At 34.4% G+C, this 25854-nt stretch overlaps 1 protein-coding gene across 1 annotated transcript in view; it reads left to right on the top strand.

Moving 5' to 3' along the window:
- Window positions 1–5231, top strand: part of NCAM2 (neural cell adhesion molecule 2) — a 206082-nt gene extending 200851 nt beyond the window's left edge. Inside the window, exons 16-17 of the mRNA XM_060010114.1 lie at window positions 2068–2187; window positions 4203–5231. Of these exons, the coding sequence (XP_059866097.1) occupies window positions 2068–2187; window positions 4203–4314 (232 nt within the window). The 3' untranslated portion in view covers window positions 4315–5231. The remainder of the gene's footprint in view (window positions 1–2067; window positions 2188–4202) is intronic.
- Window positions 5232–25854: the final 20623 nt, after the last annotated feature.

The following is a 25854-nucleotide window of genomic DNA, read 5'->3' as shown; positions in this document are numbered from 1 at the left end:
TTCTTTGCATTCTGTTTCATTTCATCACAGATCTGTACCTGTTATTAAAATAATTAAAAGTATAATCTGTTTTTTGAATCACTTTTCTGCTCATCTTGATGATGTTTTGAATCATCAGTAGCCATGCTTTTCAAACAGTATCATCTACTATGTCATCAAGAGCATTGGTATCATGAAGAATGTTTTAAAAGAATCAATTGAAGAATAACAACAACAGCAAACAACCAAGAAAAAAAAAAAAAACTAAAATCTAATGGTGAAGTGCTTCGTCATCATCTCTACTATTATACAGATCTTGCTTCCTTGGAGCCCCAAAACAGAGGATGTTGTTAAATATGTTTGAACCACCAACTCCAACAGACATTTGAATTTTAAAGGTGTAAAAAGAGTTCTTCACTGTTGACTTCTAGATTTTCTTCAAAATTTTATGTGTTTATGTGAGGTACCTACATACTCAAACAAAAGCAAAAACCTGCCACCTGATCAAAGTGTTTTATTAGCCTTAACATTTTTCTTTTCAGGTTTCAGCATTTGTGAGGTCTGTTAAATATTTGAGTCATTGTTGTTTTTTTTTGTTTGTTTGTTTGCATTATTTTAAATGTAATCCTAGTTTACTTGACTTTAAAGAACTAATTCCATCATCATATGATGATGAAACCACTACAGTATCAAATAGGATACGCTCACTGCCCTAATATGACCAGTGCTTCACCATTATGTCCTGCCCTCACTCCCTCATCCTGAACCCCTGACAACCACTGATCTTTCTACTGTCTCTATAGTTTTGTTTTGTTTTTTTCCAGAATGTCATTTAGTTGGAATTACACAGTATGTAACCTTTTCAGACTGGCTTATTTACCTTAGCAATATGCATTTAAAGTTCTTCTATGTCTTTCTTTGGCTTAATAGTTCACTTCTCTTTATTGCTGAGTAATATTCAACTATATGGATGTACCACAGTTTGTTTATCCATTTACCTGTTGAAAGACATCTCAGTTTGTTCCAATTTTTGGCAATTATGAATAGGACTTCTGTACAGATTCATGCACAGATTTTTTTGTGGATATAAATTTTCAGCTCATTTGGGTAAATACATAGGGCACAACTGTGGGATTGTATGGTAAGACTATATTCCTGGGTAATTGAAAACACCCATTCCTTCCTAATTTTTTTTCGTGTGCCATATTTGAAATCTCTATGATGAGTACATCATTCTCAACCCTTATATCTCACTTCATTCTTTATCATCAGCAAATGGTTTCCTTGTTTTTCTTTCTTTTGTTTATTTTTTGTGCTACAAAACCTTGTAGTAAAATTTCTACTCACAATTATAAATTACACTTAATTTTAGATTTTAGACATCTAACAAAATGACATGGATAAGAAATTATAAGTGAAAATAATAATGCATACATGTTACAATATTATTCTTTTTAAACTATTTTCTTAAAAACATAAATATATTAAATATGTCAATGGTTACATTATAGTTAAAATCATATAAATTCAGAGACATTTGAAACTAAAAGTATCTTATATAAAGATATATAAAGTATCTTATATAAATTTTATCTTCCAAATTTTGATATAGAAGCAATGTTATTTTTCAAATAAAACATGTTTTTATTTGATGTTATTTTTAAAATAGCATCATTTTATTTTTAAAATAAAAATATATATTTAAATGTGTATGTGTATGGCTAATTAGGGGGAAGAAGCTACTTCATATCATAACTTTTATTTAATGAAATAATTTTCATTTATTTTCCAAAAGAAACTGCATAAACAAATTGAAAATTTGAACTACTTTTGTGAAATATTTAACAAAATTTTGATGAGGAAAAGAATTCTAGACAAAATGGAATTTCTTCTTTCTATTTTTTCTGAACAATATATGGCTAGATGAATTTAAATGGAAAAAATATTCTTAGTGGTATTCTTATTCTGACCAAGCTGGATCAGAATCCATGGGTAGCAAGATTTTGTAGAGATTTTAACCATGTTCCATAACGCATCTTTTTTTACATTTCATAGGTAAGTGTTTTTTTTTTTTCTTTATTTTTCTAGGAAAGATGGATCAAAAGAACCAATAGTGGAGATGAGAACAGAGGATGAAAGAATTACTAATCATGAAGATGGGAGCCCAGTAAATGAGCCAAATGAAACCACACCACTAACAGAACCTGAGTATGTAGCTTGAAATGCTTAATTATTCTTGGATAAGTATTTGTAAAATGATGAACACATTGTCATTATTTGTAGCACATATTGACAAATAACATCATTTTAAAAACAGTGTTGTTTCTTCTTCAATGAAAGTACATGTGAATATCTAAAATCCATTTTCTATTGTGATATTTCACATGAAGATTTTGTATCGTCAGAGAAAAATCTCCTGTTCACACATATACTCATAAGTTTATGTAAAAATATCAAAATGATGCAAGCATGTCAAAAAGTTGGATTTTCCTACACTAATCTTATTGTTTAAGAAAATGATACTTGCAAAATGTGATTGATTTTTACTGAAATAAAAATGTGTCAGAAAATTAGTTATTGATTTGAATATGAATATGACAGTCTAAAATAGAAATAGTATGAAATAAACACATCTATACACTTCCCTTTGGAAATCAGAAGTCTTTTCAATGAAGCAAAATATTACACAGCAAAACAAATTCCTATCTATTAATTAACACTGACTATGATATAATGGTGTGTATGAAGACTAGTTAAGAAAATGCCCTTACATAAAACGGGCCGTATTTTGAAACCAAACCAAACCAAAACAAGATGATTTAATAACTACTCTGGTTCTCAATTAAAGAAAAGAATACTCAACATAAAAATAATAGCATTAACAGTAATCTTTAAAAATACAATTTAACATAAATATAGTGAAAAAATATATATGCAAAAATACACCATCCAAGAAGTAGTTGAAAACACTGGTTAATTACAAATTTAATACATAGTTTTGTGAGTAAGAGATATATTAAGCATTATGCTAACCTCCCATTCAAGCTCTAAATTTCTGTATACTTTGCTGCTAGAAATAACCCATTGTTTTTATAATCCTTTATTATCAATGTTTTCAGTATTTGGGAATGGGAGAAAAGAACTCTGAATGCACTACTTATAATAAACATAAAAGAGAGCCTGCCCTGGTAGGTACAAAGTAGATGTTACTTCACTCCAGCAATGAAATAACTTACTTTCGATTGGTTAGTTTTCACATAATAGCTTTGACTTTCAGAAGACATGGCTTTCTCTTCTCATTCAGAAACATAAAAGAAATTACAAATAAACCCCAGAGGACCTAGCATAGTAGCATTCACTACTCCATAAAATGATGAGGCTGCACTCACAGAGATGAGTTAGAATTCTATTTGTAACTTAATTTTTTTGATGTGAAAAAATTATTTTGTCAAAGGAGGAAATACTGCCTTCAAAGCCATATGCACAAGATGTAATAATAAAGCATTGAGTTTAGGCTGGTAGAAAAAACTCGAAATCTTGATTTATTGTCATCATAGTATGATTTGTAAAGCTGTCTTAATATTAAGAAACAAAGGTTGTTATTGCTTCATAGGTTACAATTGGAAACTCTCAACAAATTGCTATAAATATTACAAAAGTATCAAGAAAAAATAATAGTGAAAAGAGACCAATTAAAGAAACATATATAATAAATATAAAAAAGTGGAAAAGTCCTGAAATATATCTATTTGCATTAAGTTCCAAAGAATATTGCTAATTCACCCAGCTTTTGAATTTTATGTAACAGATATGGCAGCATCTGTTGATTGTTTTTACTTAAAAAACCGGAGTACTAGTAAATCAGCTAGTTAACATATAAAATTATTTTGGCTTTTTCATATTCCAAAACACTTCATTATATTTTTAATACATCAGAGGGTTATTAAACCAAAGCCACCCTATAATGAACAACTTGGTGCATTCAAATCTAAAAATATATTGTTTCATTCATTATTATTCATTACATCACATTTTCACAGTAGACAATATTGTATTATTATCTTTTAGATTATATTTCTGTCAATTTGATATTTAACAAATCTGATGTTTTTCATTCTAATAATGGTACTCTATTTTCTTCTACAAAACAATAACTTAAATGTTAAGAGATACCACTTAAAGTGCCTCAGCCAATTGTTTATTATTTTTCTATTCTCTTTCAGAAAATTGCCTTTAAAAGAAGAAAATGGGAAAGAAGTCCTAAATCCAGAAACTATAGAAATTAAGGTTTCTAATGACATCATTCAATCAAAAGAAGATGACAGCAAAGCATAACACCAAGATCACAGAGTCTTTAACAACGAATGCTACAAAGAGCATTTAGATTGCAGTGACCCTATGACCAAAACTATTCCATTGACCTTAATTTCTTGGGAAACTTCTAGCTTGGAATAGCTTGTACACATATACATATGATCAAATACTCCTGCCCATGGTCCATTTCCTTTTGTTGTTGTGTTGTTGCTGTTGTTGTTTCTTTTGTTATGAATTTCAATATAGAGACCTGACCGGCACCAACTCTTGGGTATCAATTTGACTCTATGATTGAAGTACTGCAATTTATTATATGGATAAAGTGCTCTATTTCTTAAGAACTATATTTCATAACACAACCTCTCCACAAGTAGGGGTTTAAGAAAAAACAAAGAAAACAAAATCTTTGTGAGCTAAATATATAAGAAAGCCCTGCATGTTTTTTAATCCAATCTTGGGCAAATAGATTATTAAAGTGGATTTCAGTTAAAATGAAAATACTTAATAAAAGTTACACTTTTCATCCAGAGAATTTCAGGGAACTTAGGTTTGAAGGAGCCAGTTATCTTTAGCAGATGTTAAATATTGAGAGAAACTTTGGAAAACTCTTTTTAAGTTATAATTACAATGCTACTTCAAAGTTGAATTTTTAATAGACTGAAGTGCCAGATCAAAATTATTACCCATTTAAATGAATATTAGTTGTGTGTAAAATTAGATCAGAAAGATTCCATAAATCTCTATCTCTTATATATGCCATATTCACTCACAATGGATTACACACAAAGAAAATGTATTGCAAGTGAAAATAATATTGATTTCTGCCCTCAGCTTCAAATAAAGTAAATTGAAATGGGAACAATATCAATGTTGTCTTGATATACTTATAAATATGTGATTACCTTTTACTCTTTAAAATAATTTTATCAATAAATGAGTCTTTAATGTTCAAATACTTTGAATCATATCCTCAGATACATTTTTGCCCATTGTTTTAGATAATCTTTGTTTAAAAAATCATTTTCCCAGTGTTATAGGTCAATCCTTATATGGAACTGGCTAATGGGAATTAAAATCCTTAGTGCTTAAATTACGGAGAAATTGACATTTAGACATTGCCATAAAAGTGTCAATGATAAACAATTGAATTGCCACTATCTGTTTTTATTCTGGATGTTGTAGCTAGAAGTCATTTTAAGACTTTTATAAACAACTTGGGTTGAAGAAATTCCTGAACTATTCAACACAAACTTTCTAATGTCATTTATTAGTAATATATACCAGAATAAAATATTTATTAACTTCCAAGCTATGCAAGCTCCCAGAGGTAAAAGGCTGAAACATGATTTTCAATTATATGTAAGGTAAAAAAAATGTATTTATGGTTATAAATATACATACCAATTGGGAGCAGGTTTTAGATTATTTCTTACCCTAGAGAGCCAAAGGTTTCTTTAGGCCCCATCACATTCATAACTTCTCATTTCAGGTGGTATCATAGCTCAAACATGCACTGGTTATGGAATGCAGACCAATAGAACATTGGAGGAAAGTCTTAACAGTGCAGAGTGACCTGATTTAGGGTATCTCTCTATGGAGATTATTTGACAAATATTAAATGTAATATTAATGTCACTCATGAACACTTTTATTTACAAAGTACTTGAAACTGTCAACCAAGGAGAGACAACTAACTCATTCTCCAAAACTATGGTTATCAGAGGACAGAACCTGCCCATCTGCATGTTCAGACACTAAATCTCTACAGTGTCCTTGCCATAATTTACAGGGTTATATGATGTAGGAATCTCTCCTTGCTATATTTTCAGGAATATTCTGAAGAAAAAAATTCCTGTGCCTACCTAGGAATTTGCATAGGAATTATCCAACTGGTCTTTTGATGGATTTGACTGTTGCCATTTAAGTTATGTTTGTCCGATCATCTGTTTGCTTTATTTTACTGTTTTTTTCTCTTTTGTATGAATGTGTTAAAACTAATCAAAATACTTGAATTGGTTTGTGCAGAGTAACCAAGCTTAGCAAAGTGTCCATAAAGCAATAGGCATGGACATTAATTTTTCCTGGATAGGGCTACGAGGTTTTAAAGTAATTATGGTAAAACAATTAGGAAAACTGAGAAAGCAATTTAGCATGTTTACTATTGTTATATCCACACTATACTTCAAAACAGAGAAATCATAATAAAAAGCAAAGATTGTTTTTCCCTCAATGTGAAAGTTCTGTTTCTCGCATTTCTTTGGACTTTCTATGTAAAGCAGTTTAATTAAATATTTCATATATATATATATATATATATATATATATATACACACACACACACACATATATATATACATATGTATGCTGTTAAATTTCTTGCCACTAATGTGGAGTAATGATCTGAAGTTAACAGATAATCTGGAACTAACTGTAAACAGACTGTTTCAAATGCACTGTTTCAATTGTCTGAGTGGTCCTTATCTCTTGTCCTTGAACTCTAGGCCCCACAGGAGCAAGGCAATACTGTGATAAACATCTTTTTTTTTCTTTTTACATTTCAATGGAATGCTCCAAATGACTCTACTTATAAAAGTTTCCAAATAAGAGCTGGTGTGTAGTAAATTGTAAAATATGAGTAGAACTAAAATGATCTGTTTCTTATTTTTCATTGTTATTCTAGACTAAACATATCCATACAACTGTATAAATGCCATTTTTACAGTCTAAGAGTACACTTAAACATTAGTATAAAATGTCAAAATATTGAACTGAATATAAGTAATGTTAAATAATCAGAACACTATGCTACTTTAAACAAAGAAGCAAAGATATCACTGAAAATATTGGTATTTCTTGATAGGTTATGTACAATTAGGCAATGACAATCTATATTCAATAAAATATGAGGGAACAATAATATCAGCATTTTAGCAGTATTTTGTTTCTAAAACTGGCACAAATTAATGTATCAACATATTTTACAATGATCTGCAAAGAAATGTAAGAATTTTGATTTATTATTTTCATGGGTTGATTTATGGCCATTCTATTGATACTAATGTCTAACATTAATGCAATGTTTCTCGAGTTTTACTTCAGTTTTTACTATTAATACCTATAAAAACATTTTTTCAAAGACTATTTGATCCAGCAAAGTTTACATTACCCTTGATCTTTGAATGAAACATTTATATAAACAGAAAGTTTTTATTAATCAAATTATTTGAGTGCCAACAATTAATTGGAACTTTATACTCACACCTTAAGTTTATGCTTCTTATTTTAAATATTTAAGATGTATTTGTGCCTTTGGATTAGCATGACATTTTGCTTTATTAAAAGAAAAAAATACTGCAATCTTTCTTGATATATTTTGCTTATATCTATGACACTTGTATGATACTCTCTTATTTACAGTTAGTGAATAAGCTCAGTTCAGACTACTTCACCTTCAATACAAAATCTCAATGAAACAAATTATACTGTGTAACTTATTTCCGCTTATGGCAAAGCAATTCTTTTAATGCACACACAAAATATACTTAATTTGTTCTTGTTCTAGACAATAAATACATTCTAGATATTGTTGAAATTGAGTTTTACTAGTTGTAAGACAAAGACAACAGACACTTTTTAAAATAGGGTAAATTATTGTGGTGTCACTTGAGTCTACATTATTCCTGTTCTGTATTTGATTGGGGATCATAAATCATCCTTCATTGTTGATGATAAGATACACTGATGAAAATATCTACAACTGAAACAATAGGAAGAATAATCTCCATTTCTTAATTTTAGGAAATAGTGGAATAGCATATTACAATTACTTATTAAATTTGCAATATTCTTTTTCACAGAGAATAATGTAAATGCTCAACTTCAATCCCTCCAAGTGCTTATTCAACAGACTTTATGAGTAGATGAAAATACATTTTTTAAATGAGATGGTTTGCATTACTTATCTTCAGAGAGAAAAGATTTGCATCTTCTTATTAACCTTTGAAGCATTATTGCATTGTCTTTCACACTGAAATCACATATGTATGTGTTAGCATATGCCAAAATTCAACTGTGGAAGGTCACAGAAATGAAGTGCTTCAATCCTGAAATGAAAATCTCTCAAAAAATCTACTCACAGGCTTAATAATGTTCTGAGGTGCAATGACTACACGTGTAACTGAGCCTAGATGTAGTAGTTGCTGAACAAATATAATTTCCTTCCAAGTCCCTCTTCTCCTTTGTTAAAAATTGCATTTTCCCATGTCGATGCAGCTATTTAACAACATTATACAGAGTGCTAATAATTTCTCCTCATAGATTCATATTATATGCAATGCTTAATATTTATTTGATAACATATTTAATATTCTTAGAAAAATAGTTTATTATTCACTATAGGATTTTATCAATACCTTAACTACATTAACTGGTGCCACCACTTTAATTTTTTAATAATATTTTCAGGATTTTGATCACATGATGTTCATAATTAATATAAAGATTGCCCATACAAATTTAATATTACCACTTATTTTAATTGTTTTCCAAAATTAAAATGTATATCTTTTAGCATCTGGTTTTAGCCTTCCTTGGAAAAGAATAAGCAAAGCAATGACTGTTGGAGCATTTCAAATCACAACCAGGCATAGGAGAATAGAGGAGCAAATAACTGAAAGAATCCAGAAAGGCAAGCAGACCATTTGGAGTAGGTAAGAAGTATCTTAGTATGAGAAGTGTTGGAGCAGGGACAAGGAAGATTGTGTAGATAAAAATTAAGGCCAATTATACTGACCCAAAGGAGAAATCCAGAGGAGAGGGTTAACATAGATAGAACCTATGATTCAGTTTTGCAAGTAGGATTTTTATTTTTTTTTACAGAACAACAAGCATTGTGTAAAATAAATGGTACTGTTAAGAGGAAACATATCTGTTCCAATTCTTAAAGGAATGTTCATGGTTTAGCATTTGCCTCTAAACTCTGTTAGGTATCTGTGAACTTAGAAATAAAGATTAAAAAAAAATCTTATTTTTTGGTATGTGAATTCTATGCTGTGTTCAGTATGCATTAAAACATGCTGCCTTTTATTTTCTTTAACTTATATATGCCATTCAAATTCTATATTCTTAAGTTAGCTACCACAAAGTTTTCTTATTGTTTCAATAGAGTATGTTCCTATGAAATGCTGTATATATATGTCTAAACTGTAAAAATTATACTGCAAATGTTGAAGTTTTGTATTTATGAGAGACATTGAAAGTATGGCTTACAGTATATCAAAATTGTCACTCTTTGCCATTTGTATATTAATAGTAAAAATACTTTTACTTTAATAAAGTGTTGCATTTATATTTATTTTGAATAATATCTCTGCAGTGAGAGAGCTTATGACTTGGCAAATATTTTGTATTAAAAAAAAAAAGTCAAACCTATCTCTATATAGTCAAAAGAAGAGAATGCTTTATGTCATCTTGCCTCACCCCGAGTCACAGTCTTTTGGCTTCTACACTACACTGTGCCCAGTCAGAGAATTTAATGAATAAACAGTTGGTAAGAGCAGTGGTTCTCAGAACGTGGTCCCCAGATGAGCAGCATCAGCACCACCTGGGAACTTGTTAGAAATGTCAGCTTCTGGACCCAACCATGGACCTAGTAAATCCAAATAATCTGGGAGAAGGGCCCAGGGTCTGTCTTTTAATAAACCTTTCTGGTAATTCTGACGTACACAAAAATTTGATACGCACTGGGTTAAAAGACACACTTTTTTTGTTTTTGTTTTTTTGCGGTACGCGGGCCTCTCACTGCTGCGGCCTCTCCCCCCACGGAGCACAGGCTCCGGACGCGCAGGCTCAGCGGCCATGGCTCATGGGCCCAGCCGCTCCGAGGCATGTGAGATCTTCCCAGACCGGGACACAAACGCGTGTCCCCTGCATCGGCAGGAGGACTCTCAACCACTGCGCCACCAGGGAAGCCCTAAAAGACACACTTTTTTTCTTAATGTGTATTTATTATTTTTTTTAAGACACACTTTTAATGATAAACCAGTATTCACTTCTAGTTCATGTTGGAATTTTATTTCTCATATAGATTATCTTCTTTTAGGATTTTGTGAGTTAAAAGAGAGGAGAAGCTAATAACATCTCACAAGTTTTTACAAAGTGTTTTCTTTCTTTTTATTTTTATAACCAGTGTAAATTTAACTCATTCTTAAAATGAAAAAAAAAGCTGAATTTTCACAAGGGGGCGATTTTCAATATAAGGTTTACAAATTGCCCAAAGTACATATACATATAGAATAAAAATAACATTAAATAAGCTTTGAACAGTGAAAAATGGGGACAGATATATTTTGTGTTTTTTCTCTTAGTATCTTATATTTAATGAAAGAATAGCTGTAATAAAATGCAAAATATGTCATGAGAATTAGACCAAAACAAAATCGCTGATATATGAAGAGAATTGACTAGTTAATCCTGTTAATATCAATATTTTAGAGTTTCTTCTATTTCTTTCTAACCCAAGCCACTGCCTCCATAAATCCTCTTTACTTGTGGTGCAAGTAATGAATGTATGTCTCCTAAGATTCATGTCATACATGGAGTCAGCACTTTAAATTTGTTTTTTTTGAAAGATATTTTTCAATACACAACTTAGAATATTCTCAAAATAAAAATAATATTCTCTATGTGCACTGTCTTGTATACGTACTTATCCTTGGCATAGCTTTGCTCTCCAAAACAAAATATATACATTTGAGTATTACAACTTACCTGGATAACTTAAGTTGGGAGAGACAACTGTACTAGAATAATATAAAATTTAATCAAAATTTACTTTACTGTGACTTTTTATTAATCCAGCAGGCTATCAAGGCAGATGTTTCTAGTATTAAGGCATGTTAGTGTTTGGAAAAAGATTAACTTGATGATTCAGTTCATATCAACGTCTCCTCTTCCATCTCCAATTTTCACATTCCCTACTGGATCAGTTTAATCTTCCTTTCACCTATCACAAGCATGATCGATGTCTGAAACTGACTGGCAAGATTGAAGAAAGAATATATAGAAGAAAAAATGATTACCAAAATCAATCCAAAACATTTGTATACTATCACATCTGGAGATCAAGTCATTACAAATTCTCATGGAAGGGTCGTTTATAAATGGAGAGTTTTAGATGGAAGTTGTAATTTTCTTTATACTTGGTGGCATTGACTGGGAGAAGAAAACAATCATCTTATTTGTAAGCAAGGACCCAAACTTCGTAAAATACATACTCAAGATCACTCAAGGGTGTTTGCAGAAGTGTTATCATCAAGTTTGATTATGTGAAGCTCCCCTTCCAATTCTAATGAAAACACTCTCTTAAAAGCATAAATGTAACTTTCACTAACTCAGAAATCAAGAAATTCACATTTTTACTCACCAGGAAAGAAAAAAAAAAAAAAAGAAAGAAAAAGATGAAGGAAGAATTGCCCACAAAATTGTGGTGGGAATAGAACTGGGATCATTGAAGTAATACTAGGAAATAGGTAAGAACCTAGATATTCGAATTAGAATACACCCAGTCTCACATACAAATTCCTACTACCTATTGCTAGCTCTGAACTTGAGCAATTTATAAACAAATTTAGAATTTGACTTTCTCATCAATAAAATAATGATTCTAAAGTGAGTAATATTTATCTCCAAGTGTTGATGTAAGGATTTATTTTTATTTATTTATTTATTTATTTATTTTTGCAGTATGCAGGCCTCTCACTGTTGTGGCCTCTCCTGCCACGGAGCACAGGCTCCGGACACGCAGGCTCAGCGGCCATGGCTCATGGGTCCAGCCACTCCGCGGCATGTGGGATCTTCCCGGACCGGGGCATGAACCCGTGTCCCCTGCATCGGCAGGCAGACTCTCAACCACTGCGCCACCAGGGAAGCCCCTATGTAAGGATTTATTGAGATAATGTTTATGAAGTTCTTTAGGCAGTGTCCACCACACAAAATGCCAAAAGAATGGCAGCTATGATTATCTCTATACCTGCCATATTTCAACACTGTGTTAGGCAGCTATTTCATATCCTTTAGAGACAAACCATAAGTAAAGTCAATGGTTTCATAATATATAACTTCATAAATTATTTAACAGACTAAATTTGAGCCTGAAAAAGTAGAAAGAATGGCTATCCATTTTATTACTTCTATTTTTGTTTCAGTTATCTATTGCTGAATAACAAATCAAACCCAAATGTAGTGGCATAAAACATCAACAGTGTAATATTTGTCATGACTATGTGTGCTACCTTGACTTAGCTTGACAATTATTTTGTTCCATGTGGCGTAGTGGAGCTCATTTATGTGACTACTGGCTTCTAAGAGGGAATCTTATAAATGGAAGCTCCGATGTGTACATACTTACCAAGACTTTTTTCATCACACTTGCAATGTCCAACTGGTTAAATAAAGTCATGTGAATAAACACATCATCAAAGTGTGAGCATAGGAGTTGTAAACAAGAGTATGATTTGTTGAATACCAGCTGTTATATAGTATGGAATTATCCTCCTTTTGTTTCCTAATGCTTCATGTCTTTTCCACATACAAAATTCACTCACCCCTTCCCAAGATTCCAAAACCTTATCTCATCATGTTATCAGGGTCAGGTTTAAATTTCAGAATTTATTCAACTAAATGAATTCCAGCTTCTGATAAGGTTCCTCAAGCTATATACCTAAAGAGCACCTTTTTAATGCTGAAGCCTGGACAAGAAAAAGACAACTGCTCCCAGAAAACCCTACAGAGAGTTGTGAGACAGGGGCAGGGAAATAACAATAGACCAATAGACGCTGCCATCCAAAAATTAAGGAGGGAGGAAATGAGGGCATTTGACAATTTCTTCTCTGTAGAAAATCTGAAGTCCAGCCAATCAAGACTTACTACTGACAGTCTCCAACTTACTACTGTTTGACTTAGGATTTTTTGACCGTATGGTGGTTCAAAAGCGATAAGCATTCAGTATCTACTGTACTTCCAATTCTGAATTTTATCTTTGCCCCGGCTAGCAATATGCAATACAATCCTCTCAGGTGATGCTGGACAGCTGCAGGAGCCACAGCTCACACTTAGCCACAGGATCATGAGGGTACACACAAATACACTTACAATCATTCTGTACCCATACAACTGTTCTGTTTTTCACTTTCAGTACAGTATTCAATAAATTACATAAAATACTCAACACTTTATTATCAAATAGGCTTTGTGTTACATGACTTTGCCCAAGTGTAGGCTCATGTAAATATTCTGAGTGTATTTAAGGTAGGCTAGGCTAAGCTATGATGTTTTGTAGGTTAGGTGTATTAAATGCATTTTCAATTTATGATACTTAACAATAGGTTTATTAGGACCTAACCACTTGGTAAGTCCAGGAAGAAATGTAGTTCCCCCTTCCTTCACTATAGGGGATTTTCCACAAGTTAGATCTGGTTCTACTCCCTGGAAGTGGTTACTAAAATTATTCTTCTCAGTAACTCTTAGGGTGACTTTTGATATCTTTGCTTTTATGTAGAAAATGATGTGTGGTTATGAGTAAATTTTTTGGCCTGCCTCCTGACCAGATGTATTTAGTACGTAGAAATCTATTTTCATTTAAACTAAGCCCATTGAGTTCAAGCTGATACAAGTCCTTTAAAAACAGTGTGAGTTTTGTATGTGTTTGTATGTGTTAAATTGTATGTGTTAAATTGTATGTGTTAAATTGTAATCCACCACATTAGACAAAATTCACACTTTCAAATGTATGTGTTAAATTGTATGTGTTAAATTGTAATCCACCACATTAGACAAAATTCACACTTTCAAATCTCTTTGAGACAGTTCCCTCTCTATATATAGGGATACAAAATGGGATGAATTGTAAATTCCCTTAAGATTCTTTAAAGCTCATTTGTCCAGTTAAGAAACTTTACAAGGCACTTCATTAAATTACTGATGCCTGAACAAGGACACATTTGATTTGATTTTGCATCTCAAGACTATGTTTTACTAGTAATACCCTGACTTTGATGTTTGTCTTTATGTTATGTATTAGTTTTTAACATCTTTATTGGAGTATAATTGCTTTACAGTGTTCTTACTTACTGCTGTATAACAAAGTGAATCAGCTATACGTATACATATATCCCCATATCCCCTCCCTCTTGCATCTCCCTCCCACCCTCCCTATCCCACCCCTCTAGGTGGACACAAAGCCTTGAGCTGATCTCCCTGTACTATGTGGCTGCTTCCCATTAGCTATTTTACATTTGGTAGTGTATATATGTCCATGCCACTCTCTCACTTCATCCCAGCTTACCCTTACCAAACCCCATGACCTCAAGTCCATTATCTACATCTTCATCTTTTTCCCTGTCCTGCCCCTAGGTTCTTAAGAACCATTTTCTATATTTTTAGTTTTTTAGATTCCATATATATGTGTTAGTATCCGGTATTTGTTTTTCTCTTTCTGACTTACTTCACTCTGCATGACAGTCTCTAGGTCCATCCACCTCACTAAAGCCATGCCCGGGCGGAGAGCAGCAGGGTTAGGGAACCCAAGAGAACTTCTCTGCCACATGGCTCGCAGTCTCAGATTTTATGGTAATGGGGTTAGTGTCTGGCTTTTCTCTGGCCAATCACCTTGCTTGACCCAGTATGACTCAGTGTCCTTCCTAGTGGCATGCACATCTCTCTGCCAAGATGGATTCCAGCGAGAAGGACTCTGGGAGGTTGGCCATCTCCTCCCTCTTTTGGCCCCTCCTGAATTCTCCTGGTTAGCTTTTGGGTCAGCACCATGTTCCTTATTGGCACCTCCTGTTGTGAGACAACTCAGGCAAATGGTCCTGGCCAAGGTGGCTGGTTTTGGTCAACAGTTCCCTAACAGAAGTCTGAGAACAAGGTGTCAGCATGGTTGGAAAGGACCTTCTTCCTAGTAATGTCCTCACATGATCTTTCCTTGGTGAAGAATCAGAGAGAGAGAGGGAGAGATTTAGTTCTTATTTCTCATCCTCTTTTTAAAAGGACATTAATCTCATTATGATGGTCCCACCCTCATGATCTAATCTAACTCTAATTATCTCCCAAAGACCTCACCTCCAGATACCATTGGGGATTAGGTTTTAACACATGAATTTTGGGGGGATACAAAAGTTCAGTCCATAGCACAAAGGCTGCCCACATTCCTTGACTTATTGTCCCTTTCCATCTGCAAAGCCAGTAATTACATCACTCGGACCTCTGCTTCTGTCAACATACTTCCTTCTCTGATTCACACTCTCTGCCTCATTGGGTCCATGTGAATAAACCAACATAATTTCCCCTTCTCATGTTTCTTAATTAAGTCTGCAAAGTCTTTTTGTTAATGTAAGTCAATATATTTGTAGGTGTTAGAGATTAGAACCTGGGCATACTTTAGGGACCATTATTCTGCCCACCAGTCTATGTAACAAACTATTGAAAAATATAATGCCACACTTTATTTTATCATGATTTTGTGTGTTGACTTTGCTCAATTTGACGTTTTTTGTTTTGTTTTGCTTTGCCTTGTTGATGTCTGGAGATCAGTTAGACAGTTGCAGTCAGCTGGAAGCTTGGGAGAAACTGGAATGTAGACAGTGAATGGCCTCTTATCCTCTGGGTTTTTCATCACTTGACCTCAAGTCATTCTGTAGTAAAATACAAAGGTCTTTAGAGTATGGTGAATGGCTTTCAAAAGGAAGTTTTTCAGGAGCACAGGTTCCAATGTGCAATTATTTATCAAGCCTTTGCTCACATAACTTTTGTTAATATGACAACAGCTTCCAAATTTTGTAACCACCTGTCACTGTGAGAGAGAATTTCACCAAAAGATATTATTTATTAGCAGCAACAAATAGAAGAGATTCTACCCGAGCAGTGAAATGCCTCAAAATATTAAAACTGCAATAGATAGAGGTTCTACAATTAGGAAATCATGTAATAGAAAAAATAAATAATAATAGTAATATACATATATACTATATAATTTATCATTCATTCCCATTACATTTAGAACTAAAATTCTGATAAGCAGAAGGATGAATGAATTTTCTCAGTTTGTAAATCTGGAAAGTGGCAGACACCAGATTCCAATTTAGATCAGTCAACTCTTATTCATTTATTTTTCATTAAGCATCACCTATAAACAAACAATATAGATTAATAAAGTTTAAAATTAATCTCAGAATATAACTGGTTTAATATACTCTCCATATAGACACTGGACTTGGTGATAAAACAACATTATTAGAATCACTACATGGTTTAAAAATATACTTGATTATGATATATTTAAGTATAAGAAATAAAATATGTATATATAATAAATATAAGGAACAACATTATAGAACATACATTAAAACACTGTTATTTAAAAATTGGACAAAAATTTATCAGCCTTAAGTAAAATTGATTTGGATAATCACCTACCTTGCTTTCACTCCGAAGTGGTAAGGACCAAAGTCTAATTCTTCATTCTATGAAAACCTGGTTACTTTTAAATAGAAAATCAGTAACTTTTAAAAGGAGAGAATTGCCTACTTTTTTATTATCTCTATTCTATCTCCTCCTATTTAAAAGAGGTTATTCATAAGTCACTGATCTAAAGACACATTTTTAATAATCCATGTTTCTTGGGGATTTCACATTAGCTTTTTTATCAATTATCCAGATTTTTAAATATACTATACCTTATAAATTGAGAAATATTTGTGATTTTTAAATTGTATATGAACAGGTGAAAGAACAAATTATGTTTTAAAAATGCATTTTGTATAACTTGAATAATTTTCAATTTATTGAAACTTGCTTTACGACCCAGAATATGATCTATTTGGCAAATGTTCCTTTTAAATTTTAAAAGAATGTGTTTGCTGCTGCAGTTTTGTGGAGTGTTGAAACTCTGATAAACCCTGACAAAACTCTGCTCTGAAATCTGCTTTGTCTGGTCTTAAGACAACCATTAGTTTAGCTACTGGTAAAAGAAATGAACAATTGTGAATAGCACTGCAATAAACATGGGAGTGCAGATATCTTTTCAATACCATTCTCATTTCCTTTGGATATATAACCAGAAGTGAAATTTTTGGATCATAAGGTAGTTTTATTTTTAGTTTTCTGAAGAACCTGTACACTATTTTCCACAGTGGTTGTACCAATTTACATTCCCACTAATAGCAAGTGCACAAGGCTTCCTTGTTATCCACATTCTTGCCAATACTTGTTATCTCTCCTCTTCTTGATGATAGCCATTCTAACAGGTTAGAGATGATATCTCATTTTGGTTTTGATTTGCATTTCCCTGATTGTTAGTGATGTTGAGCATCTTTTCATGTACCTGTTGGCCATTTGTATGTCTTCATTGGAGAAATGTCTGTTCAGTTCTAGTGCAGTGTTTTAATCAGATTTTTGTCTTTTGTCATTGAGTTGTATAAACAAGATTTGGAAATAACATAAGTGTCTGTCAATGGATGATTGGATAACAAAGATGTGGGTACACACAGATGTGTACACACATAATGAAATATTATTCAGCTATAAGAAAGAAGTATTTTCTGCCATTTGCAACAACATGGATAAAACTTAAGGGCATTATGCTAAATGAAATCAGTCAGACAGAGAAAGACAAATACTGTATGACATCACATATATAGAATCTACAAAAGCTGAACGTTTAGAAACAAGAGAGTAGAATGATGTTATCAAGGGCTGTGGAGTGGGGAAAGTGGGAATATGTTCGTCAAAGCATACAAACTTGCAATCAGAAGATAAATAAGTTCTGGAGATCTAATGAAGAGCATTGTGGTTATGGTCAACAGTATTACATTATACACCACAAAGTTGTTAAGAAAATAGATCTTACATATTCTCACCACAAAATAAAATAATAATTATATAACCTGAAGGAGGTGTTAGCTAATGCTATAGTGGTAATCACATTGCAATATACAAATGTGTCAAATAAACACTCTGTACACTTTATACTTACATGATATTATATATCAATTATATCTGAATTTAAAAGAAGAGTGAACTTTTGACACAAACAATATAGATGATTCTCAAAATTATTTCACTAAGTAAAAAAAAATAAAAAACAAAAGACCAAGCTCTGTGACATCATTTATTAAAAAAATAATAATATTTTTCGAGAGAAGATGGTGGAGGAGTAAGACGCGGAGATCACCTTCCTCCGCACAGAAACATCAGAAATACATCTACACGTGGAACAACTCCTACAGAACACCTACTGAATGCTGGCAGAAGACCTCAGACCTCCCAAAAAGAAAGAAACTCCCCACGTACCTGGGTAGGGCAAAAGAAAAAAGAATAAACAGAGACAAATGAATAGGGACGGGACCTGCACCAGTGGGAGGGAGCTGTGAAGGAGGAAAGGTTTCCACACACTAGGAAGCCCCTTCGCGTGTGGAGACTGCGGTGGCGGAAGCGGGAAGCTTCGGAACCCCGGAGGAGAGCACAGCAACAGGGGTGCGGAGGGCAAAGTGGACAGATTTCCGTACAGAGGATCAGGGCTGTCCGGCACTCACCAGCCTGAGAGGCTTGTCTGTTCACCCGCCGGGGCGCGTGGGGCTGGGAGCTGAGGCTCGGTCTTTGGTCTGATTACAGGGAGAGGACTGGGGTTGGCGGCGTGAACACAGCCTGCAGGGGGTTAGTGCACCACGGCTAGCTGGGAGGGAGTCTGGGGAAAAGTCTGGACCTGTTGAAGAGGCAAGAGACTTTTTCTTCCCTCTTTGTTTCCTGGTGCGCCAGGAGAAGAGATTAAGAGCGCTGCTTAAAGGAGCTCCAGAGATGGGCGGGAGCCACCACTAAAAGCGTGGACCCCAGAGACGGGCATGAGACGCTAAGGCTGCTGCTGCCACCACCAAGAAGCCTGTGTGAGAGCACAGGTCACTCTCCACACCTCCCCTCCCGGGAGCCTGTGCAGCCCGCCACTGCCATGTTCCCGGGATCCAGGAACAACTTCCCCGGGAGAACGCACGGTGCGCCACAGGCTGGTGCAACGGCACGCCGGCCTCTGCCGCCCCAGGCTCGCTATGCACGCCGTACCCCTCCCTCCCCCACCGCCTGAGTGAGCCAGAGCCCCCGAAGCAGCTGCTCCTTTAACTGCCTCCTGTCTGAGCGAAGAACAGACACCCTCCAGCGACCTACACGCACAGGCGGGGCCAAATGCAAAGCTGAGCCCCGGGAGCTATGAGAACAAAGAAGAGAAAGTGAAATCCCTCCCAGCAGCCTCAGAAGCAGCGGATTAAAGCTCCACAATCAACTTGATGTACCCTGCATCTGTGGAATACAGGAATAGACAACAAACGATCCCAAATTGAGGAGGTGGACTTTGAGAGCAAGATTTATGATTTTTCCCCCTTTTCCTCTTTTTGTGAGTGTATGTGTATTCTTCTGTGTGAGATTTTGTCTCTATAGCTTTGCTTTCACCATTTGTCCTAGGGTTCTGACAGTCTGCTTTTCTTTTATTTATTTACTTTTACTTCATAATTTTTTTCTTAATAATTATTTTTTATTTTAATAAATTTATTTTATTTTATCCTACTTTATTTATCTTCTTTCTTTCCTTCTATTTTTTCTCCCTTTTATTCTGAGCGATGTGGATGAAAGGCTGTTGGTACTCCAGCCAGGAGTCAGTGCTGTGCCTCTGAGGTGGGAGAGCCAACTTCAGGACACTGGTCCACAAGAGACCGCCCAGCTCCCTGTAATATCAAACGGTGAAAATCTCCCAGAGATCTCCATCTCAACACCAACACCCAGCTTCACTCAACGACCAGCAAGTTACAGTGCTGGACACCCTATGCCAAACAACTAGCAAGACAGGAATGCAGCCCCATCCATTAGCAGAGAGGCTGCCTAAAATCATAATAAGTCCACAGACACCCCAAAACACACCACCAGACGTGGACCTGCTCACCAGAAAGACAGATCCAGCCTCATCCACCAGAACACAGGCACTAGATCCCTCCACCAGGAAACATAAACGACTCACTGAACCAACCTTAGCCACTGGGGACAGACACTAAAAACAACAGGAACTATGCACCGGTGGCCTGAGGAAAGGAGACCCCAAACACAGTAAGATAAGCAAAATGAAAAGACAGAAAAACACACAGCAGATGAAGGAGCGAGGTAAACACCCACCAGACCTAACAAATGAAAAGGAAATAGGCAGTCTACCTGAAAAAGAATTCAGAATAATGATAGTAAAGATGATCCAAAATCTTGGAAATAGAATAGACAATATGCAAGAAACATTTAACAAGGACCTAGAAGAACTAAAGATGAAACAAGCAACGATGAACAACACAACAAATGAAACTAAAAATACTCTAGATGGGATCAATAGCAGAATAACTGAGGCAGAAGAACGGATAAGTGACCTGGAAGACAAAATAGTGGAAATAACTACTGCAGAGCAGAATAAGGAAAAAAGAATGAAAAGAACTGAGGACAGTCTCAGAGCCCTCAGGGACAACATTAAACACACCAACATTCGAATTATAGGGGTTCCAGAAGAAGAAGAGAAAAAGAAAGTGACTGAGAAGATATTTGAAGAAATTATAGTTGAAAACTTCCCTAATATGGGAAAGGAAATAGTTAATCAAGTACAGGAAGCACAGAGAGTCCCGTACAGGATAAATCCAAGGAAAAACACGCCAAAACACATATTAATCAAACTATCAAAACTTAAATACAAAGAAAACATATTAAAAGCAGCAAGGGAAAAACAACAAATAACACACAAGGGAATCCCCATAAGGTTAACAGTTGATCTTTCAGCAGAAACTCTGCAAGCCAGAAAGGAGTGGCAGGACATATTTAAAGTGATGAAAGAGAAAAGTCTATAACCAAGATTACTCTACCCAGCAAAGATCTCATTCAGATTTGATGGAGAAATTTAAACCTTTACAGACAAGCAAAAGGTAAGAGAGTTCAGCACCACCAAACCAGCTTTACAACAAATGCTAAAGGAACTTCTCTAGGCAAGAAACACAAGAGAAGGAAAAGACCTACAATAACAAACCCAAAACAATTAAGTAAATGGGAATAGGAACATACATATTGATAATTACCTTAAATGTAAATGGACTAAATGCCCCCACCAAAAGACACAGACTGGCTGAATGGATACAAAAACAAGAGCCATATATATGCTGTCTACAAGAGACCCACATCAGACCTAGGGACACATACTGACTGAAAGTGAGGGGATGGAAAAATATATTCCAGGCAAATGGAAATCAGAAGAAAGCTGCAATAGCAATTGTCATATCAGACAAAATAGACTTTAAAACAAAGACTATTACAAGAGACAATGAAGGACACTACATAATGATCAAGGGTTCATTCCAAGATGAAGATATAACAATTGTAAATATTTATGCACCCAACATAGGAGCACCTCAATATAAGGCAAATACTAACAGCCATAAAATGGGAAATCAACAGTAACACAATCATAGTAAGGGACTTTAACACCCGACTTTCACTAATGGACAGATCACCCAAAATGAAAATAAATAAGGAAACACAAGCTTCAAATTTTACATTAAACAAGATGGACTTAATTGATAATTATAGGTCATTCCATCTGAAAACAACAGAATACACATTTTTCTCAAGTGCTCATGGAACATTCTCGAGGATAGATCATATCTTGGGTCACAAATCTAGCCTTGGGTAATTTAAGAAAATTGAAATCATATCAAGTATCTTTTCCGACCACAACGCTATGACACTAGATATCAATTACAGGAAAAGATCTGTAAAAAATACAAACACATGGAGGCTAAACAATACACTATTTAATAATGAAGTGATCACTGAAGAAATCAAAGAAGTAAAAAAAATACCTAAAAACAAATGACAATGGAGACATGATGACCCAAAACCTATGGGATGCAGCAAAAGTAGTTCTAAGAGGGAAGTTTACAGCAATTCACTCTTACCTAAGAAACAGGAAGCATCTCGAATAAACACCTTAACCATGCACCTAAAGCAATTAGAGAAAGAAGAACAAAAAAACCCCAAAGTTAGCAGAAGGAAATAAATCATAAAAATCAGATCAGAAATAAATGAAAAAGAAATGAAGGAAATGATAGCAAAGATCAATAAAACTAGAAGCTGGTTCTTTGAGAAGATAAACAAAATTGATAAACCATGAGCCAGACTCATCAAGAAAGAAAGGGAGAAGACTCAAGTCAACAGAATTAGAAATGAAAAAGGAGGTGTAACAACTGACACTGCAGAAATACAAAAGATCATAAGAGATTACTACAAGAAACTCTATGCCAATAAAATGGACAACCTGGAAGAAATGGACAAATTCTTAGAAATGCACAAACTGCGGAGACTGAACCAGGAAGAAATAGAAAATATGAACAGACTAATCACAAGCACTGAAATTGAAACTGTGATTAAACATCTTCCAACAAACAAAAGCCCAGTATCAGATGGTTTCACAGGCGAATTCCATCAAACATTTAGAGAACAGCTAACACCTATCCTTCTCAAACTCTTTCAAAATATAGCAGAGAGAGGAGTACTCCCAAACTCATTCTATGAGGCCACCATCACTCTGATACCAAAACCAGACAAAGATTCCACAAAGAAAGGTAACTACAGGACAATATCACTGATGAACATAGATGCAAAAATCCTCAACAAAATACTAGCAAACAGAATCCAACAGCACATTAAAAGAATCACACACCATGATCAAGTGGGGTTTATTCCAGGAATGCAAGGATTCTTCAATATACACAAATCAATCAACTTGATACACCATATTAACAAGTTGAAGGAGAAAAACCATATGATCATCTCAATAAATGCAGAGAAATCTTTCAACAAAATTCAACACCATTTATGATAAAAACCCTGCAGAAAGTAGGCATAGAGGGAACTTTCCTCAACATAATAAAGGCCATATATGACAAACTCACAGGCAACATCGTCCTCAATGGTGAAAAACTGAAACCATTTCAAGTAAGATCAGGATCAAGAAAGGTTGCCCACTCTCACCACTCTTATACAACATAGTTTTGGAAGCTTTAGACACAGCAATAAGAGAAGAAAAAGAAATAAAAGGAATCCAAATTGGAAAAGAAGAAGTAAAGCTGTCACTGTTTGCAGATGACATGATACTATACCTAGAGTATCCTAAAGATGTTACCAGAAAACTACTAGTGCTAACAAATGAATTTGGTAAAGTAGCAGAATACAAAATTAATGCACAGAAATGTCTTGCATTCCTGTACACTAATGATGAAAAATCTGGAAGTGAAATTAAGAAAACACTCCCATTTAGCATTGCAACAAAAAGACTAAAATATGTAGGAGTAAAGCTACCTAAGGAGAAAAAAGACCTGTATGCAGAAAATTATAAGACACTGATGAAAGAAATTAAAGGTGATACAAACAGATGGAGAGATATACCATGTTCTTGGATTGGAAGAATCAACATTGTGAAAATGACTATCCTACCCAAAGCAATCTACAGAATCAATGCAATGCCTATCAAACTACCAATAACATTTTTCTCATAACTAGAACAAAAAACTGCAAAATTTGTACAGAAACACAAAAGACACAGAATAATCAAAGTAATTTTGAGAAAGAAAAATGGAGGAATCAAGCTCCCTGACTTCAGACTATACTACAAATCTACAGTAATCAAGATAGTATGGTACTGGCACAAAAACAAAAATATAGATCAATGGAACATGATAGAAAACCCACAGATAAACTCACACACATATGGTCACCTTATCTTTGATAAAGGAGACAAGAATATACAGTGGAGAAAAGACAGCCTCTTCAATAAGTGGTGCTGGGAAAATTGGACAGGTACATGTAAAAGTATGAAATTATAACACTCCCTAACACCATACACAAAAAATAAACTCAAAATGGATTAAAGACCTAAATGTAAGGCCAGACACTATCAAACTCTTAGAGGAAAACATAGGCAGAACACTCTATGACATAAATCACAGCAAGATCCTTTTTGACCCACCTCATTGAGAAATGGAAGTAAAACCAAAAATAAACAAATAGGACCTAATGAAACTTAAAATCTTTTGCACAGCAATGGAAACCATAAATAAGACAAAAAGACCCTCAGAATGGGAGAAAATATTTGCAAATGAAGCAACTGACAAAGGATTAATCTCTAAAATTCACAAGCAGCTCATGCAGCTCAATAACAAAAAATCAAACAACCCAATCCAAAAATGGGCAGAAGACCTAAACAGACATTTCTCCAAAGAAGATATACAGATTGCCAACAAACTCATGAAATAATACTCAACATCATTAATCATTAGAGAAATGGAAATCAAAACTACAATGAGATATCATCTTACACCGGTCAGAATGGCCATCCTCATAAAATCTAGAAACAATAAACGCTGGAGAGGATGTGGTGAAAAGGGAACACTCTTGCACTGTTGGTGGGAATGTAAATTGATACAGCTACTACGGAGAACAGTATGGAGGTTCCTTAAAAAACTAAAAATAGAACTACCATACGACCCAGGAATCCCACTACTGGGCATATACCCTGAGAAAACCATAATTCAAAAAGAGTCATGTACCAAAATGTTCATTGCAGCTCTGTTTACAATAGTCAGGACATGGAAGCAACCTAAGTGTGCATCAACATATGAATGGATAAAGAAGATGTGGCACATGTATACATTGGAATATTACTCAGCCATAAAAAGAAACAAAATTTAGTTATTTGTAGTGAAGTGGATGGACCTGGAGTCTGTCATACAGAGTGAAGTAAGTCAGAAGGAGAAAAACAAAATCCGTATGCTAACACATATATATATGAAATCTAAGAGAAAAAGAAAGTCATGAAAAGCCTAGGGGTAGGATGGGAATAAAGACACAGACCTACTAGAGAATGGACTTGAGGCTATGGGGAGGGGCAAGGGTAAGCTGTGACAAAGTGAGAGAGTGGCATAGACATATATACACTACCAAACGTAGGGTGGATAGCTAGTGGGAAGCAACCGCATGGCACAGGGAAATCAGCTAGGTGGTTTGTGACCACCTAGAGGGGTGGGATAGGGAGGGTGGGAGGGAGGGAGACACAAGAGGGAAGAGATATGGGAACATATGTATATGTATAACTGATTCACTGTGTTGTAAAGCAGAAACTAACACACAATTGTAAAGCCATTATACTGCAATAAAGATGTTAATAATAATAATAATAATAATAAAATTTAAAAGTAAAATCTCAACTAGGCAAAGATAAGTTACAGAGAAAGAAAAACATGATTATATTGGGTTTATTACCTTTCAAAAACTCAGAAAACAGACTTTTCTTTACCATGAGACACCTGTAATTGAGAAAACTAAATTTCTTCCTAAAAAATATTAAATATAAAGCTCAAAATTAAATTACTTGTCTCAAAGATAAACAATTTCATCATACTTGAAAAAAAATTCTGCAAAATAGTAAACCTTTCTACTTCACATCCA

The sequence above is a fragment of the Delphinus delphis genome, chromosome 4 (genome assembly GCF_949987515.2).
Source record: "Delphinus delphis chromosome 4, mDelDel1.2, whole genome shotgun sequence".
In the NCBI taxonomy this organism is placed as follows: domain Eukaryota; kingdom Metazoa; phylum Chordata; class Mammalia; order Artiodactyla; family Delphinidae; genus Delphinus; species Delphinus delphis.
Note: the sequence above shows the minus strand (reverse complement) of the source record. Positions and strands in the feature narration are given on the sequence as shown.